At 42.1% G+C, this 14,611-nt stretch overlaps 2 protein-coding genes across 5 annotated transcripts in view; both read right to left on the reverse strand.

Moving 5' to 3' along the window:
- Window positions 1-1,141: 1,141 nt before the first annotated feature.
- Window positions 1,142-7,378, reverse strand: LOC106606287 (zinc finger protein 883-like). 2 transcript variants are annotated; one of them, XM_014202431.2, is made up of 3 exons: window positions 7,126-7,378; window positions 3,516-3,714; window positions 1,142-3,376 (listed from the first exon to the last, which is right to left on the reverse strand). In XM_014202431.2, exons 1-3 carry the CDS (start codon window positions 7,132-7,134, stop codon window positions 1,878-1,880), a joined length of 1,707 nt encoding a protein of 568 aa, XP_014057906.1. In that variant the 5' UTR covers window positions 7,135-7,378; the 3' UTR covers window positions 1,142-1,877. The 2 variants fall into 2 exon arrangements, with proteins under 2 accessions (XP_014057906.1, XP_045575691.1); XM_045719735.1 differs by having other exon boundaries at window positions 3,528-3,714; window positions 7,126-7,372.
- Window positions 7,379-8,501: 1,123 nt separating this feature from the next.
- Window positions 8,502-14,611, reverse strand: part of LOC106594314 (serine/threonine-protein kinase LMTK1) — a 74,890-nt gene continuing 68,780 nt past the window's right edge. For all 3 annotated transcript variants that reach the window (XM_045719733.1, XM_045719732.1, XM_045719734.1), the window contains one exon: window positions 8,502-13,046. In XM_045719733.1, the coding sequence (XP_045575689.1) occupies window positions 13,018-13,046 (29 nt within the window). In that variant the 3' untranslated portion in view covers window positions 8,502-13,017. The remainder of the gene's footprint in view (window positions 13,047-14,611) is intronic.

Raw genomic sequence — 14,611 nt, forward strand, 5'->3', positions numbered from 1 at the left:
TTTACCAAATACCTAAACTAATCACATAGAATTACATATACACAGAATACAAATTATGTCATACAGAAAACGTCCCTGGTGGACGGAACCTGTATGAGGCTTGTTACACAAAGAGAGGGGGTTGGGCTTGAATGAAAGAGCGGGAAGCCTGAGTAACAAAGGGAGAAGCTGTGCTATCATAAATACAGAATCTTATGCATTCTAAATTACCGCCCATTTGGAAAAGGAAAATGCAATAAATATTTACTCTGAGCTGCGCTTCGGTAGGTTGGTCGTAGATGCTGGCCGGGTTGGCCAACAGAGATCTTCCTGTCCTCGGAAGAATGTCTCTGGTGGTAAATTGGATACGTTGTAGTATCTTCGTTGTGTGTTAGACTGGATCCGTCGTCCGTCCTTTCCTAGCCCACGTTTACAGCAGCCGCTGCTAACTCAACGGCTAGGAAGTATCACTTCTGTAGTGAATAAGAGTTCCAAGTTCATACCATTCGCAACCAAAGCTCACGCCGAGGTTGGCTTAGTTCTGTACCTTATATGTGAGTCCTTTTAACGCAGAGGCTACAGACCTCACGTACCCGGAACAGCTGGTTACCTTTTCGTCAAAGGCTTATATAGTGGAGAGGGAGAAGGGTGTGTTTCATCGTTTATAACCCCTGTCTCTTCACAGGGGCGGGCCACTGATTAAGCAGGGCACTTTCCTTATGAAAACCCAATTATCTCATTTGGAAGCTAAAATTACATTTAATCTTCTAACAAACAGTTTCAATATCAAACATTTAAATTGCACAACAATTCCATGTGAATCTGATAACTAGAATGTGTAGACTTTCCCAGGTACAGTTTATGTCGTCCTGTCATCAGTCATAATGTCTCAGATGACAACCGAACTGACATCCATACTCATTAAGTTCCAACGCATATTTCCAACTGGTTCTATTACCGAAATATGGTTCCTTTCCCCCACTTGTTTGATGTTCCCAGACTCTCTATATTTAACAAAGGCTATTCAAAAGTCCTTCAGTAGGGTCAGAGAGAGAGGGGAAGGGAGAAAGGTATTTATGGGGGGTCATGACACTCTGTAGCGCCTTGCGGATGCATGCTAAGCAGTTGCCATACCAAGCGGGGATGCAGCCTGTCAAGATGCTCTCAATGGAGCAGCTGTACAACTTTGAGGATCTGAGGGCCCGTGACAAATCTTTTCAGCCTCCTGAGGGGTAAGAGGCGTTGTTGTGCCCTCTTCACGACTGAGGAACTTGAAGCTTTCGACCCGCTCCACTACAGCCCCGTTAATGCGTTCGGCCCTCAGTTTCCTGTAGCCCACAATAAACTTCTTTGTCTTGGCCACGTTGAGGGAGTGGTTGTTGTCTTGGCATCACACTGCCAGGTCTCTGACCTCTTCCCTATAGGCTGTCGAGAGAAAAGAAAAGCTCTACCACCCTTGTGTCATCTGTAAACTTAATGATGGTGTTGGAGTCATGCACAGCCACTCAGTCATGGGTGAACAGAGTACAGTATGGATTTGAACCAGGTTGTCCGTAGTGATGCCTTGTGGTTGAAGACTGAGATGGTCTTAGACCACTGCGCCACTTGATTTAATAATAATAATAATAATAATAATAATAGTATTATGAGTATATGAAAGAATACAATGATCAACCCCCACCCTCCCACACACAGGTTCATTATGACATCTTCTATGATGACAATGATCCATTTAAAAACACAATGTGTGATATTACATAGACACAGGGGAGACCTGATCCTAGATCAGAGCTGCATATTATGCTCCAGAGGTTACCATGGTGATCAGACTAAGTCAACTGTTTAAGAATGGTAGATGGATATGACTGTTGACTAGATGTTTTCTATTTCACATATATTTAGGGATCTGGAACTGGATAGGAGGGAGATGAAATATGGCACATTGTTGCTTTCTGGTGTTTTTTCATTGGCCCTAAATGAGAAAAGCTCTTTCCACAAAGACAGACATAAGGTTTCTCTCCAGTGTGTGTTCGCTGGTGTGAATTCAGTGTCCCTGATTGACTGAATCTCTTCCCACACTGATCACAGCTATAAGGCTTCTCTCCAGTGTGTATTCGCTGGTGTGTAGTCAGGCTGTCAGTTAGAGCAAAGCTCTTCCCACACTGATCACAGCTATAAGGCTTCTCTCCTGTGTGTGTTCGCAGGTGTCTATTCAGGTGTTCTGATAGAGCAAAGCTCTTCCCACACTGATCACAGTTGTAAGGCTTCTCTCCAGTGTGTGTTCGCTGGTGTCTATTCAGGGAGGAAGCTCGAGCAAAGCTCTTCCCACACTGATCACAGCTGTAAGGCTTCTCTCCAGTGTGTGTTCGCTGGTGTCTATTCAGGGTGGAAGCTAGAGAAAAGCTCTTTCCACATAGACAAACATAAGTTCTCTCTCCAGTGTGTGTTCGATGGTGTCTAGTCAGGGAGGAAGCTCGAGCACAGCTCTTCCCACAATGATAACAGCTGTAAGGTTTTTCTCCTGTGTGTGTTCGCTGGTGTGTAGTCAGGGTGGAAGCTAGAGCAAAGCTCTTCCCACACTGATCACAGCTATAAGGCTTCACTCCAGTGTGTGTTATCTGGTGTGTAGTCAGCTCTCCTGACCGAGCAAAGCATTTCCCACACTGATCACAGCTATAAGGTTTCTCTCCACTGTGTATGCGCTGGTGTGTAGTTAGTTTTTCTGAAACAGAAAAGCTCTTTCCACACTGATGACAGCTATAAGGCTTCTCTCCAGTGTGTATACGCTGGTGTATGGTTAGGGCTCCTGCACTAACAAAACCTTTCCCACAATCAAGGCAGGGGTATGGCTTCTCCCCTGTATGAATTCTCAGATGAAATTTTAAGGTGTGAGAAGCAGTGAAACTCTTCCCACACTGTGAGCATCTGTAAGGTTTCTCTCCTGTATGGCTTCTTCTGTGTACTTTAAGACCCCCTGGACACGTGAAACTCTTCCCACACTGAGAGCAGCTATACGGTTTCTCTCCTGTATGGATTCTCAGATGAGATTTTAAAGTGTTAGATGCAGCAAACCTCTTTCCACACTGAGAGCAGTAGTACGGTTTCTCTCCTGTGTGGATTCTTAGATGATATTTTAAGGTGTTAGATGCAGCAAAAGAGTTCCCACATTGAGGGCAGCAGTATGGTTTCCCTCCGGTGTGACTCCGCTGGAGAATTAAGGACCTTTGTGTAGTGAACCTCTTCCCAAAGTCAGAGCAGTAGTGGTGAGGTTTATTCCCTGTACGTCTCTGCTGGAGTTTCTTGAGATTATTCTCTGTCTCGTCAGCATCATGATGTTGTTGAGGCTCCCCAGATGATAAGTGCCCCCCACTGAGAGAACGACGGTTAGGGGTTTCCCCTGTGAAACAAAGACATTGAATAACTAAGTTTTGGAAATATGGGTCCCTAAACAAATATTATCAGAAATATTCAGTATATTTTGTATCTATCAATTAACAGAAGTTGCAGAAGCAGATTGTAGTCTAATCCACACACACCATTGTTCTTACTTGATGAAATCAAATCTCCATCTCCCTCCTTCTCGTGTCCCCCTCTCGAAGTTCCACTCTTCCCTTGTGTTTTCCTGCAGTCGACCAGCCGCACAGACACCCTCTTCAGATTTAGCAGTAAGGCGCTACTGGGAGAGTTACAACCCGGGCACTCCGGCAGGGTGGAGGGGGACGAGCTAGCTCTGTCCTGGTGAACACAGGAGGTATTGTACATAGAAAATAATTTCAGCACTTTGGAAGTGGTATATATTTTTTTACTCTTAGTACAAATTTCAAAACTGATAACACTTGCATATTCTGAGTTTAAAGGTAGACGCCGCGATATGACGTAGGCTAGATGCACAAAGTAAACAGCATAGTGGGTCAATTGCCGCAATAACCCAGAGCGTTGAAGCACGAGGCTAAACTTCCCAACTGTTTTGGTCTTGTGGTAACCATGCTGGAACAGCGTGAAGCGTACCCGTGCACATACATGCACAGATACATTGTGTGACTGTGTGAGAGCAAAGTCTTGCATCTCGCTCATTGCAATATTTGCTGCTTGTGGCGTCATTTTGCTGAGTCTACTTTAATGTAGCCTATTTTACAGTGGCTATGCAATTTAGTAGACAAGACACTTATGTTCCCTTGTCAAGACATCTATTTTATAGTAAGAATTAAAAACGAAATTGTTTGACGTAAGAAGTAGGTATTGGTCTGAAGCCGAAAAAGATAGGAAATTCACGAGCACCACAATGCCTACTCCACCCATGCTCTACCAAGGTTTTACAGCCCACAGTATTGCTCTACTACAGTAGCTTTGTTGGTCTATTGTATTTTGAACAATTTGTATGCAGGTTGCTTAGGATTCAAACCTTGTGAATTTCCTTTCTTTTTCCAGCTTCAGACCAATGCCTACTTCTAACTTAAAACTTTGTTTTGAGATTCCCTGGTTTTTACACTGGAAGGTGATTTTCTTTTAAAAAGGTGCATTATACAACATTTCATTACATTAACCAAGTCTGCCATTGGCAGTGCTACTGTAAACTTTAATTTGGCCTCTGCCAAAAGGCCTAGGCCTTAATGGCACAGGTGGTGTGCTTGCCACGGTTTCTGGTTTAAACCCTGGTCTGCTAGATGTTGCCCTCTAATAGCTGAAATCCGTTTTGAACTAACTATTAAAGTATGTTTAGAATTGACCATGGATAGTCAAAGGTAATTGTCTGCAGCTTTCAGAAGGTGAATAGCTCAATTAATTGTGACAGTCTTGCATTGTAAAATATGACTAAATTCCCATTGAAAGCAAAGTCAAGGAAAATGGTTTTAAGTCATTGACTTAAAAGTTGTATTCTTGAAGGTTGCATAACTTAGCCATAGAAACTAAACTAAGAAATCCCCATGCACACTAGAGACGTCTTTCTTGTGCCTTTTACAGCTTGTTTTAGCCTAAAGCATTGCAGCTATGCATCCTATACATTTAAATAATCAGGGGTTGGCTAGCCCAGCATCCAGATCGGATCTGTAAATACAATGAAGCCAGTCGAATGGCAGAGTTGTTAGTTTGGCCACTGTTGATCAGCACAGACTTGGATAAAAATGTCAAGACAGGAGAAGGAGCATACTGGAATCTATTCTGGATGTTCGAAACTGGTGAGTTTGTCCTGATATTAGCAAGCATACATATGCTCACTGCCGTGCACAACATGCTGTTTACATGTGCATTTCTTTTCTCAACTAGTTTGAGTTGTGTCCTGTCTGACAGTGAAATATGGCTAGCTCTTACTGTCGCTTGGACAGTTTGCCCAAAGTTTGGTGTTGGTTTTGAACTAATGTAGTTAGCTAACTAGGCTTTGTGGAAAAATGTACAACTGGCATTTGGACGTGAACTATCTATCATTAGCTAGCTTCTATGTCGAGTTCAGCTGTTGTTGTCTGGCTCTAACTAGCTAATAGCTGAAGTCATTTGTGTAACAAACCTTCCATAAACAAATAGCTGGTTACCATTCCTTTGCCTGTTGGTTAGCTAGATAGATAACTTTCAGCTGACTGGTGTTAGCTAGCTACAGAGGCTAGCTGCTGGTCTTTGGACAAGCAAGCTAACGTTAGCTAATAGTAGCTGTATAGTTGCCGAGCAACTGAGATTTGGTTGAAAAGATGTTAGCATTATCAGAAAATCAGGGGTCGCACATCGTTGGTTCTTAATGGACGGAAATGTGCACGTGAGAGCGATACATTATACATGTAATAAAAACTGTTGCACCTACAAAGTTAGTCAATACATTTTTTTAATCCAATGGTCACTTAATGCAAACTATAGTCTCGTTTTATTACGACATCAATAATTTGAGCTAGGTAGGCACAGAAAATACTCTAAAAACTAAATTGCGAAGGACCCTGTTAGAAAACCGGTATAGAATGATTCGTAATGTCCGAACAGCTCATGACGAGAGAGGTGGGGAGTGTGTTGTGTACCTCCAATCATATTGATTTGGGAATTTTCATCGACATTGGTGTCATATTGGTTTAGATATGACGGTAGGGAGATTTGAATTTACAATGGGCTTCAGCCAATACATATTCTGTGCGTCTATAATATCATGGAATTTAACAAAAATAGAAAATAATAATTGCCAGTGCGCATTTCAGTTACTTCTCCAAAAGAGTAATAATTTGAAAAGGGCCTAAATGCGCTGAATTTTTAAAGACAATTATTTCAGGGTAATAAACCTTAGGACCTATTATTTACAGACGATTTGATTGGTTCTGCCTGAGATTTCCTAATGGATGAAACATTTCACAATGATTTGAATGACTGCGCCTTATTTACGTTTTACCCCATGACAGACATCTGTTTGGTGAGCAGGCTATTTTGGGAGGTTGAATGTGTGCTATAACCTAACGTGCCCATGCAGTTCCTTGTACTTGACAAAAAGCAATATCGAATTGCTATGGTGTCTGCTACTTATGTTGTAGACCGCTGTCTACCTGAACTTACACGATTGAAGTGATTTTTGTTTCACTGTCCGGCTATTCTAAAGAACAAGGTGTAGGCTAGGAGTAATTATTTCTCCATGGTTTTGACTTTACCTGCTCGTTGCGCACTGACTTGTATCAATCCCCTTACAAAAAAACATTGCATTCAGAGTGCAACTGCAGTATCTTTCAAATACTGTGTCCAAAATACGTTTTTTTACTGCAGTAATTGTGCAGTTACAGTGCAGTACACCGCAGTTATTCTGCAATTACTGCGTCCAGAATACCACAGTCGACTGCAGTTACTGCAATTTTACTGCAGTTTCAAAACAGCAATCATTTTGTGTAATGGTTTGTGTGCGATAGGCTAGAAGGTTACTTTGTTGAAGGACAAAATATCCCAACAAGTTAATTACCGCCATGGTTTATTTTGTCCAGCTGTTCAGATGTAACGCATTGATGTGGAAGATCAAAGATTATGAAAACTAGACCAAGACATTTTATACAGTAGAGCTATAGGCTACTGTTAGTTTACCAAACTCACCTTTTTATGCCACACAGCAGAGATATAATGTTAAAAGTTAACTGAACATATAATTGTATACAGCGGAGCTATTCACTACTGTTAAAAGGCAACCACACTTACCAAATCCATCAAGGAAGCTACTGTTTCTTCACATGAAAAGAAATGTGTAGGCAACAGTCATAGCGTTCAGATAGATTATACCAGAGCAATCAAACATCTAATTAAATATCAGAACACGATTTAAATTGTGACAAATAAACGTCTCATGTAGGCTGACCTTACTTCAGAAAAATTATTTGCAAAGAGTTCACCTGATCTATAAAAGTCAAGAAAACGTTCAACAACACCCTTTTCAAGAATCCTGTTGTCTGCTACCTCCTACTTTTACCCAAGAGCCACTTGGAACACAACGTACTCTTCTTCTTCTTCGATGGGGTTTAACGGCGGTTGGAATCCAATGTTAATGGCGCATTATCGCTACCAGCTAGTAGGGGTATTGAAAAAAAAAAAAAAAAACGTGGGACATAGGATAAACGACATCATACCAAATAAAACACGTCAACTAAGAACCAATCCCACTTATTCAATCACAGTCCACTCCAAAATACATCCCTACACAGGCTCAGGGTTCTGTGATGGCAGTACATTCACTGACAGGATTTCTTGCACTGACTCGGCACAGCCCCCCAAAAAACGTTATGCGGCATTCACAAGGATTCCAATGTTCTTAGATTTCTTCTCCCTTGTGTTGTACAGTTTATGACCATTGCAATAAATAATACAAAGTCCCCCTTTTTACCATGTAGCATTTCACTATTCCTTGGTTGATGAGAACCCTTCACTGGTCGTGGTCGCTCTACTACCATTGTTTATTCCCCATCACTCGTTCCTTCCAATTTTCTCACCGCCTCCAGATAGGAGACACACTGGACACTACTTACCCTTGCCACCTCATTCTCACTCACCCTAACAGGGCACTCCAGGAATTCAGGCGCATGTTCACCTCCACAGTTGCAGCATTTCCATTAATCTGGCATAAGATACTCTTCCCTTCTGCACACACTTGACACATGACCAAATATTTTACATTTATGACACTGAAGGGGCTTGTACACTAAAGCTCTTACAGGTTATCTCATGAATCCTAACTTTATATGAGAAGGGAGAGACTCTTCATCAAAGAACAGTAGCAAGGATGAAGTTAATTTATTTTCTCTATGAGGACAATGTGCCGCCGGCAGTGGCGGATCACCTGGGGCCTCTGGTCAAGGAGTGTTTCACTGATTCCCAGGTTGCTAAAGACTACAAGCATGATGACAAATTACCCAATGGGTCATGATACTTTCCTGGTCTAAAAATGTGGGGGTGCAAAAACATACATTTGCAACCCTATTTTCAAAGTGGGAATGCTGCTGATTAATTTGCTCAATTGCTCAGGTGCCTATGCTCACATTAATTAATTACAGTAAACAAAGCAATAAATGTGACAGACAAAAGAGGAAAAAAACTGGCTTCATTTATTTGTCTTGAATTATACTTTAGCACGACAGCCATGAAACTGAGACATAGGCCTTGAGGAATGGAACTAGCCTGGATGCCAGTCGGTTTCTGCTCTCTTACCAACACCTTGTGGAATTGCTATGTCAAATGTTTGGCTTGACAGTGAGTTGGAAAGAGCACAAGCAGATCTGGGACCAAGCTAGAATGGATCTATAGAGTGATGATGATTTGGTATTTGGTATTTTATTAGAAGCAGCAGCTACTCTTCCTGGGGTCCATGATGGTGTTACTACTGGTGTACGGACCAACCCATCTCACCTACTCAAATCTCAACTAATATCAATTGTCTATTTAGCTTAGCCATTGGTTATTGTTGTCCTTTCTCTTTGGCAAATGGCCAACGTGCATAAAGATGGCAGAATTCAGATATGACAATTGTTTTAGCACTATTCACTGTGTTTGAAAAATATGGCGCGCGACATGTTTTAGTGTGCCATTAAATCAGCACAATCTACCTTTTAGGATTTTCAAAATGGCCGCCGCCTTGAAGCTAAAATCGGGATCATGTATATTGTGCTAATGACAATACAGCGAACACAGGGAAACGAGGACTTTGTGGTAAGTGCAATCTTTACGCACCGCCACTATTTAGACAAGCCGGCATGGACTGGTTGAGGACTTATGCTCCACAGAGAGCGAAGAGGAGCGGGTAAGTAACTCCACAATCTGGCTGCAGTGGATTACTTTAAAGTGGTGTCTGAAATACGATGGCAGCAGTGTAGGTGCAAAGTTTTAGACTGACCCAATAAACCATTGAATTACTGTTCAAAATGTTGTATCAAGTCTGCCCAAATGTGCCTAATTGGTTTATTGATACATTTTATTGATACTCTCCTCAAAGAATAGCATAGTATTCTTTCACTGTTACTGTAAATTGGACAGTGCAGTTAGATTAACAAGAATTTAAGCTTTCTGCCCATATCAGATACGTCTATGTCCTGGGAAATTTTCTTGTTACTTAAAATGTCATGCTAATCACATTAGTGCACGTTAGCGCAACTGTCCCGTGGGAGGACACACACAATCCCGTAGAGGTTAAAGTTGTGTCTGAAATGGCCCCTATTCCCTATATAGTGCACAAATATTTGTATTTTTGTTTTTGCACTATACAGAGAATATAATTCCATTTCAGAAACAGACTCATATTGGTAGATAAGAAATACTAGGGGGAAAGTCTCTCTCCTTGCAGAATGTGAAAAACTTAAAAGGCAGGCAGAGAGAGAAAATAGAATTGGCCCTTTTAGTGACTCAGGAGAATCAGGGGGGTGAATGTATCAAGTGTCTCAGAGAATGAGTACTGATCTAAGATCAGGTCCTGCCTGTGTGATCTTATTTATTGCGATCTAAAAGGCCAAACTGATCCTAAGTCAGCACTCCTGCTTTGAGACGCTTGATACATGGCCCCGGAAGGAGAGGAGATGGTACAGCAGTAGTAAAACCAAGTCAAATGATCTTGAAACATGTTGATAACATTCATACACTATTATGTGAGATGTGTCAATCTGTAACCGTCCTGTTGCAATGTCTGTACACCTTGAACACCTGTAGAGATAACCATCTCTTACATGTAATAAAATAGACCTGCATTAGATGGTGTAGGTAGACCGGTGACAATCAGAGCTTCATGACAGATATAGTATAGACATGTAGTTGAATTGAAAGGCGCTCTTGCATTTAATCATACAGGGCTGGTTTCCCAGACACAGAATAAGTCCTGATCTCAAAACCTATTTTAATGGTGATTCTCTATTGAAAGTGTTTGTTAGTCCAGGACTATGATTCATCTGTGTCCAGGAAAACCGTCCAGAAGAGATATTATGACCAAACCAGTGTGGCTGTGGCTTCACCTGGGTGGGGTCCCAAATGCTCTATGGGCCCTGGTCGAAAGTAGTCTACTATAAAGGGCCCATTGGGTTCTGGTCAAAAGTAGTGCACTATAAAGGGAATAGGGTGCCATTTTAGGATGCAAATCTCTTCTATTCATCCCTCTTTTCTCTCCCTCCGTCACATTCCACTCATTGTATCGCTGGTTAAATGAAACGTGAGCAAAGCTACTGTATGAATCATTACATGGGCTAGACAGTAATGTATAATACTTTATAGCGTCCTTTATAATGCATTATAATAAACGTATAATGTTTTGTTACCAAATGACCCTTGAGTTTCCAGGGACAGACACAAACAGGGATCCTGGGTCACGTTCATTAGGGCACTTAACGGAAAAGGTTATGCGATGAAAAACGTTAATAAGCGTGTCTTATTGGACAAGTGGGCGGCAGGTCGAGCCAGTAGAGTCAGTAACCGAAAGGTTGCTGGATCGAATCCCCGAGCTGATAAGGTAAAATCTGTCGTTCTGCCCCTGAACAAGGCAGTTCCTCGGTAGGCTTTCATTGTAAATAAGAATTTGTTCTTAACTGACTTGCCTAGTTAAATATATATATAATTTTAAAGTCCAGATAGTCTCATTTCAGTACTTTTTTCCCCCTAGTCATACCTAATGAATACGACCCTCATGGATCTATGCTGTAACAGATCCATTACATTAACATTACACACAGTGTTCTCCGCCTTATATTTTAGTCATGTAGACCCAACACAGGGGTGACCTGAAACGTAAATGCAGGTACAGTAGATGTATTTTCAACATTGATCTATAGGTGGTGCTACTAACAGGCTCCTACAGGCTCGGCTGAAATGGCACTCTATCAGGTTTTGTTCAGTACACGCTTCTACCCTAAATATATCTACTTTAGAGCTTCTCAACTGGCCTAATCATTCTAATAGAGGAAGTGCATTTTGAACAGATGTGGAGGTCTTCATTGACCAGAGAGAAGACACTTACCAAAAAATATTGCCATTAGAGTGCAGTATAACTGCAGTTTGCTGGAAATACTGTGTCCAAAATAACCATTTTTTTTTACTGCAGTCATTTGGCAGTGTAACTGCAGTTATTCTGCAATTACTGCATCCAAAATACCACAGTTGACTGCAGTTACTGCACTTGTACTGCAGTTTCAAAACGGCAACCTTTTTTTGTAAGGGGAGGAGTAACTAACGTTACAAAGAACTGTGAAACAGACACATAACAGTGTTACCAAGTTGTAAGCAGAGCCATATATATTATAACATACATACATTTCAACAGGGCTCTTGTTCTAATGATCTGTTATGTAAGGGATAATCAACCAGAGCTATGTGTTCTATGGAAAATAATGAACGATGTGGAAGGTGTGTTCCAGCTGACCTTCAACTTTTCCAGAGTATGCATAGAGCCCCAAGTTGATTATCCCTTTTATACCAGGGCTATAATTTAACACATTTGCTGCTAGAAATGTGTTAATTTGCAAGTAGAAATGTGTTTAACATCCACTGAAGTAGCTAGCAAGTTTACTAGACAGCGACAGTGGTTGCCTTGGTAACCAAACAAACAGACTTGCTAGTTTAGCTAACCAAACCATCAGTCCTAGCTCGCCATCATGAAAATCGAATTCAAACATGCCAATAATGTTTTCAATTGAACTTTTGCTTTCAAAAGCAGCTCAAACATATAATATGTAAGAACGAACTATAGTCTTTCTACCGTGCGTTATGCGGAAATAATGCACGCTCTAGAATGCCCTTCAAGCCAATCAGAAACACATATTCAACAATGCTATGGTATAACATCATAATAATACATTTTTTTATCCCTGAACTAAAACATCAGCAAGACCATCCACATTCTTGTGGCTTTGTCAAGGGGGCACAGTAAGTTTCGCAGCACCCCCACCCCTATTCCTCTGTCATTTTTAAAGGGCGGGGGTTTATTTTCATCTTTGAACCCCCACAGACAGCAGCTTCCTGTGGGGCGGTCATCAGACGTCATTCAATGGCTCCAGGGAAGCACTGTAACACTGTTCTAGAAGATCCAACCAGCCAATGAGCAAGCCGATGGAGGACCAAAGCAGCCAATGAGAGAGCAGCAATGAGACCAAGTCTGTCATTTTTCTTGTCTCTTTTTCCTTTCCACAAATGACTTGTCGCTAATGAACGTCAATGGTGATTTGAGCAAATAAGTTATTATTAATTGTCATAAGTGTAGATGTTATATATCTCTAATACATCTATATTATCAGTCACATTCTGCTTGGTTGTGGTCCTCTCAGGACTCTGTCATCATTCCTACAGCTATCTCTCTGTCTCTCTCTGGAGTAATAATACAAAGTAAGAGAAGGAACCATTTAAGGTGTTTGGTTGCATCCCAAATGGCACCCTGTTCCCTATGTTTTCCACTATTGTTGACCAGGGCACATAGGGAATAGGCTGTCATTTGGGATGTAGATGTTGTGTCACTACAATATGAGGCATTGGCTCATACAGGGTCCTCAGGTGCTGGAGGTCTGAACACTTGGTAGTTATACTAGGAGAGGGATACACCCTCCTGTCATGGAGAAGACCCCTTCAATAATTCTTTCACTGCCTCTCTCCGTCTTCACTGGTCCCTGTGAGACAAGAGAAGAGGATTCGTTAGCGCAGATGTGACATTTCCCTTTTCACACTATCGTGTCGACCTAAACTGTACTGTGCTGCCCTTTCTTTTGACAGTACATTGTCCACTCCAGCAACTATGGTGGATGCATAACCACACCAGCCCAGTAAAGCTAGCTTGGACTCAGTATTGTGAACAGGGCACTACATAACCAGGCCAGTACAGCTAGGCTGGGCTCAGTACTGTGAGCAGGGCACCACGTAACCAGGCCAGTACAGATAGGCTGGGCTCAGTACTGTGAGCAGGGCACCACGTAACCAGGCCAGTACAGATAGGCTGGGCTCAGTATTGTGAGCAGGGCACCACGTAACCAGGCCAGTACAGATAGGCTGGGCTCAGTATTGTGAGCAGGGCACCACGTAACCAGGCCAGTACAGCTAGGCTGGGATCAGTATTGTGAACAGGACACTAGTGACTACTACAGTACCAGGGGAGTGTTTAACAGGACACTAGTGACTACTACAGTACTACAGTACCAGGGGAGTGTTTAACACGACACTAGTGACTACTACAGTACCAGGGGAGTGTTTAACAGGACACTAGTGACTACTACAGTACTACAGTACCAGGGGTGTGTTTAACAGGACACTAGTGACTACTACAGTACTACAGTACCATGGGAGTGTTTAACAGGACACTAGTGACTACTACAGTACTACAGTACCAGGGGAGTGTTTAACAGGACACTAGTGACTACTACAGTACTACAGTACCAGGGGAGTGTTTAACAGGACACTAGTGACTACTACAGTACCAGGGGAGTGTTTAACAGGACACTAGCGACTACTACAGTACTACAGTACCAGGGGAGTGTTTAACAGGACACTAGTGACTACTACAGTACCAGGGGAGTGTTTAACAGGACACTAGTGACTACTACAGTACTACAGTACCAGGGGAGTGTTTAACAGGACACTAGTGACTACTACAGTACCAGGGGAGTGTTTAACAGGACAATAGCGACTACTACAGTACTACAGTACCAGGGGAGTGTTTAACAGGACACTAGTGACTACTACAGTACTACAGTACCAGGGGAGTGTTTAACAGGACACTAGTGACTACTACAGTACTACAATACCAGGGGAGTGTTTAACAGGACAATAGCGACTACTACAGTACTACAGTACCAGGGGAGTGTTTAACAGGACACTAGTGACTACTACAGTACTACAGTACCAGGGGAGTGTTTAACAGGACACTAGTGACTACTACAGTACCAGGGGAGTGTTTAACAGGACACTAGTGACTACTACAGTACTACAGTACCAGGGGAGTGTTTAACAGGACACTAGTGACTACTACAGTACCAGGGGAGTGTTTAACAGGACACTAGTGACTACTACAGTACCAGGGGAGTGTTTAACAGGACACTAGTGACTACTACAGTACTACAGTACCAGGGGAGTGTTTAACAGGACACTAGTGACTACTACAGTACTACAGTACCAGGGGAGTGTTTAACAGGACACTAGTGACTATTACAGTACTACAGTACCGGGGGAGTGTTTAACAGGA

This window comes from Salmo salar, chromosome ssa06, assembly GCF_905237065.1.
Source record: "Salmo salar chromosome ssa06, Ssal_v3.1, whole genome shotgun sequence".
Taxonomy (NCBI): domain Eukaryota; kingdom Metazoa; phylum Chordata; class Actinopteri; order Salmoniformes; family Salmonidae; genus Salmo; species Salmo salar.

What these genes read in the sequence shown, in the direction of transcription:
- LOC106606287 (XM_014202431.2), bottom strand. An exon ending in TTCATCAAGTAAGAACAATG is followed by an intron (nt 3,377 to 3,515) that starts GTGTGTGTGGAT and finishes TTTGTTTCACAG; the next exon opens with GGGAAACCCCTAACCGTCGT.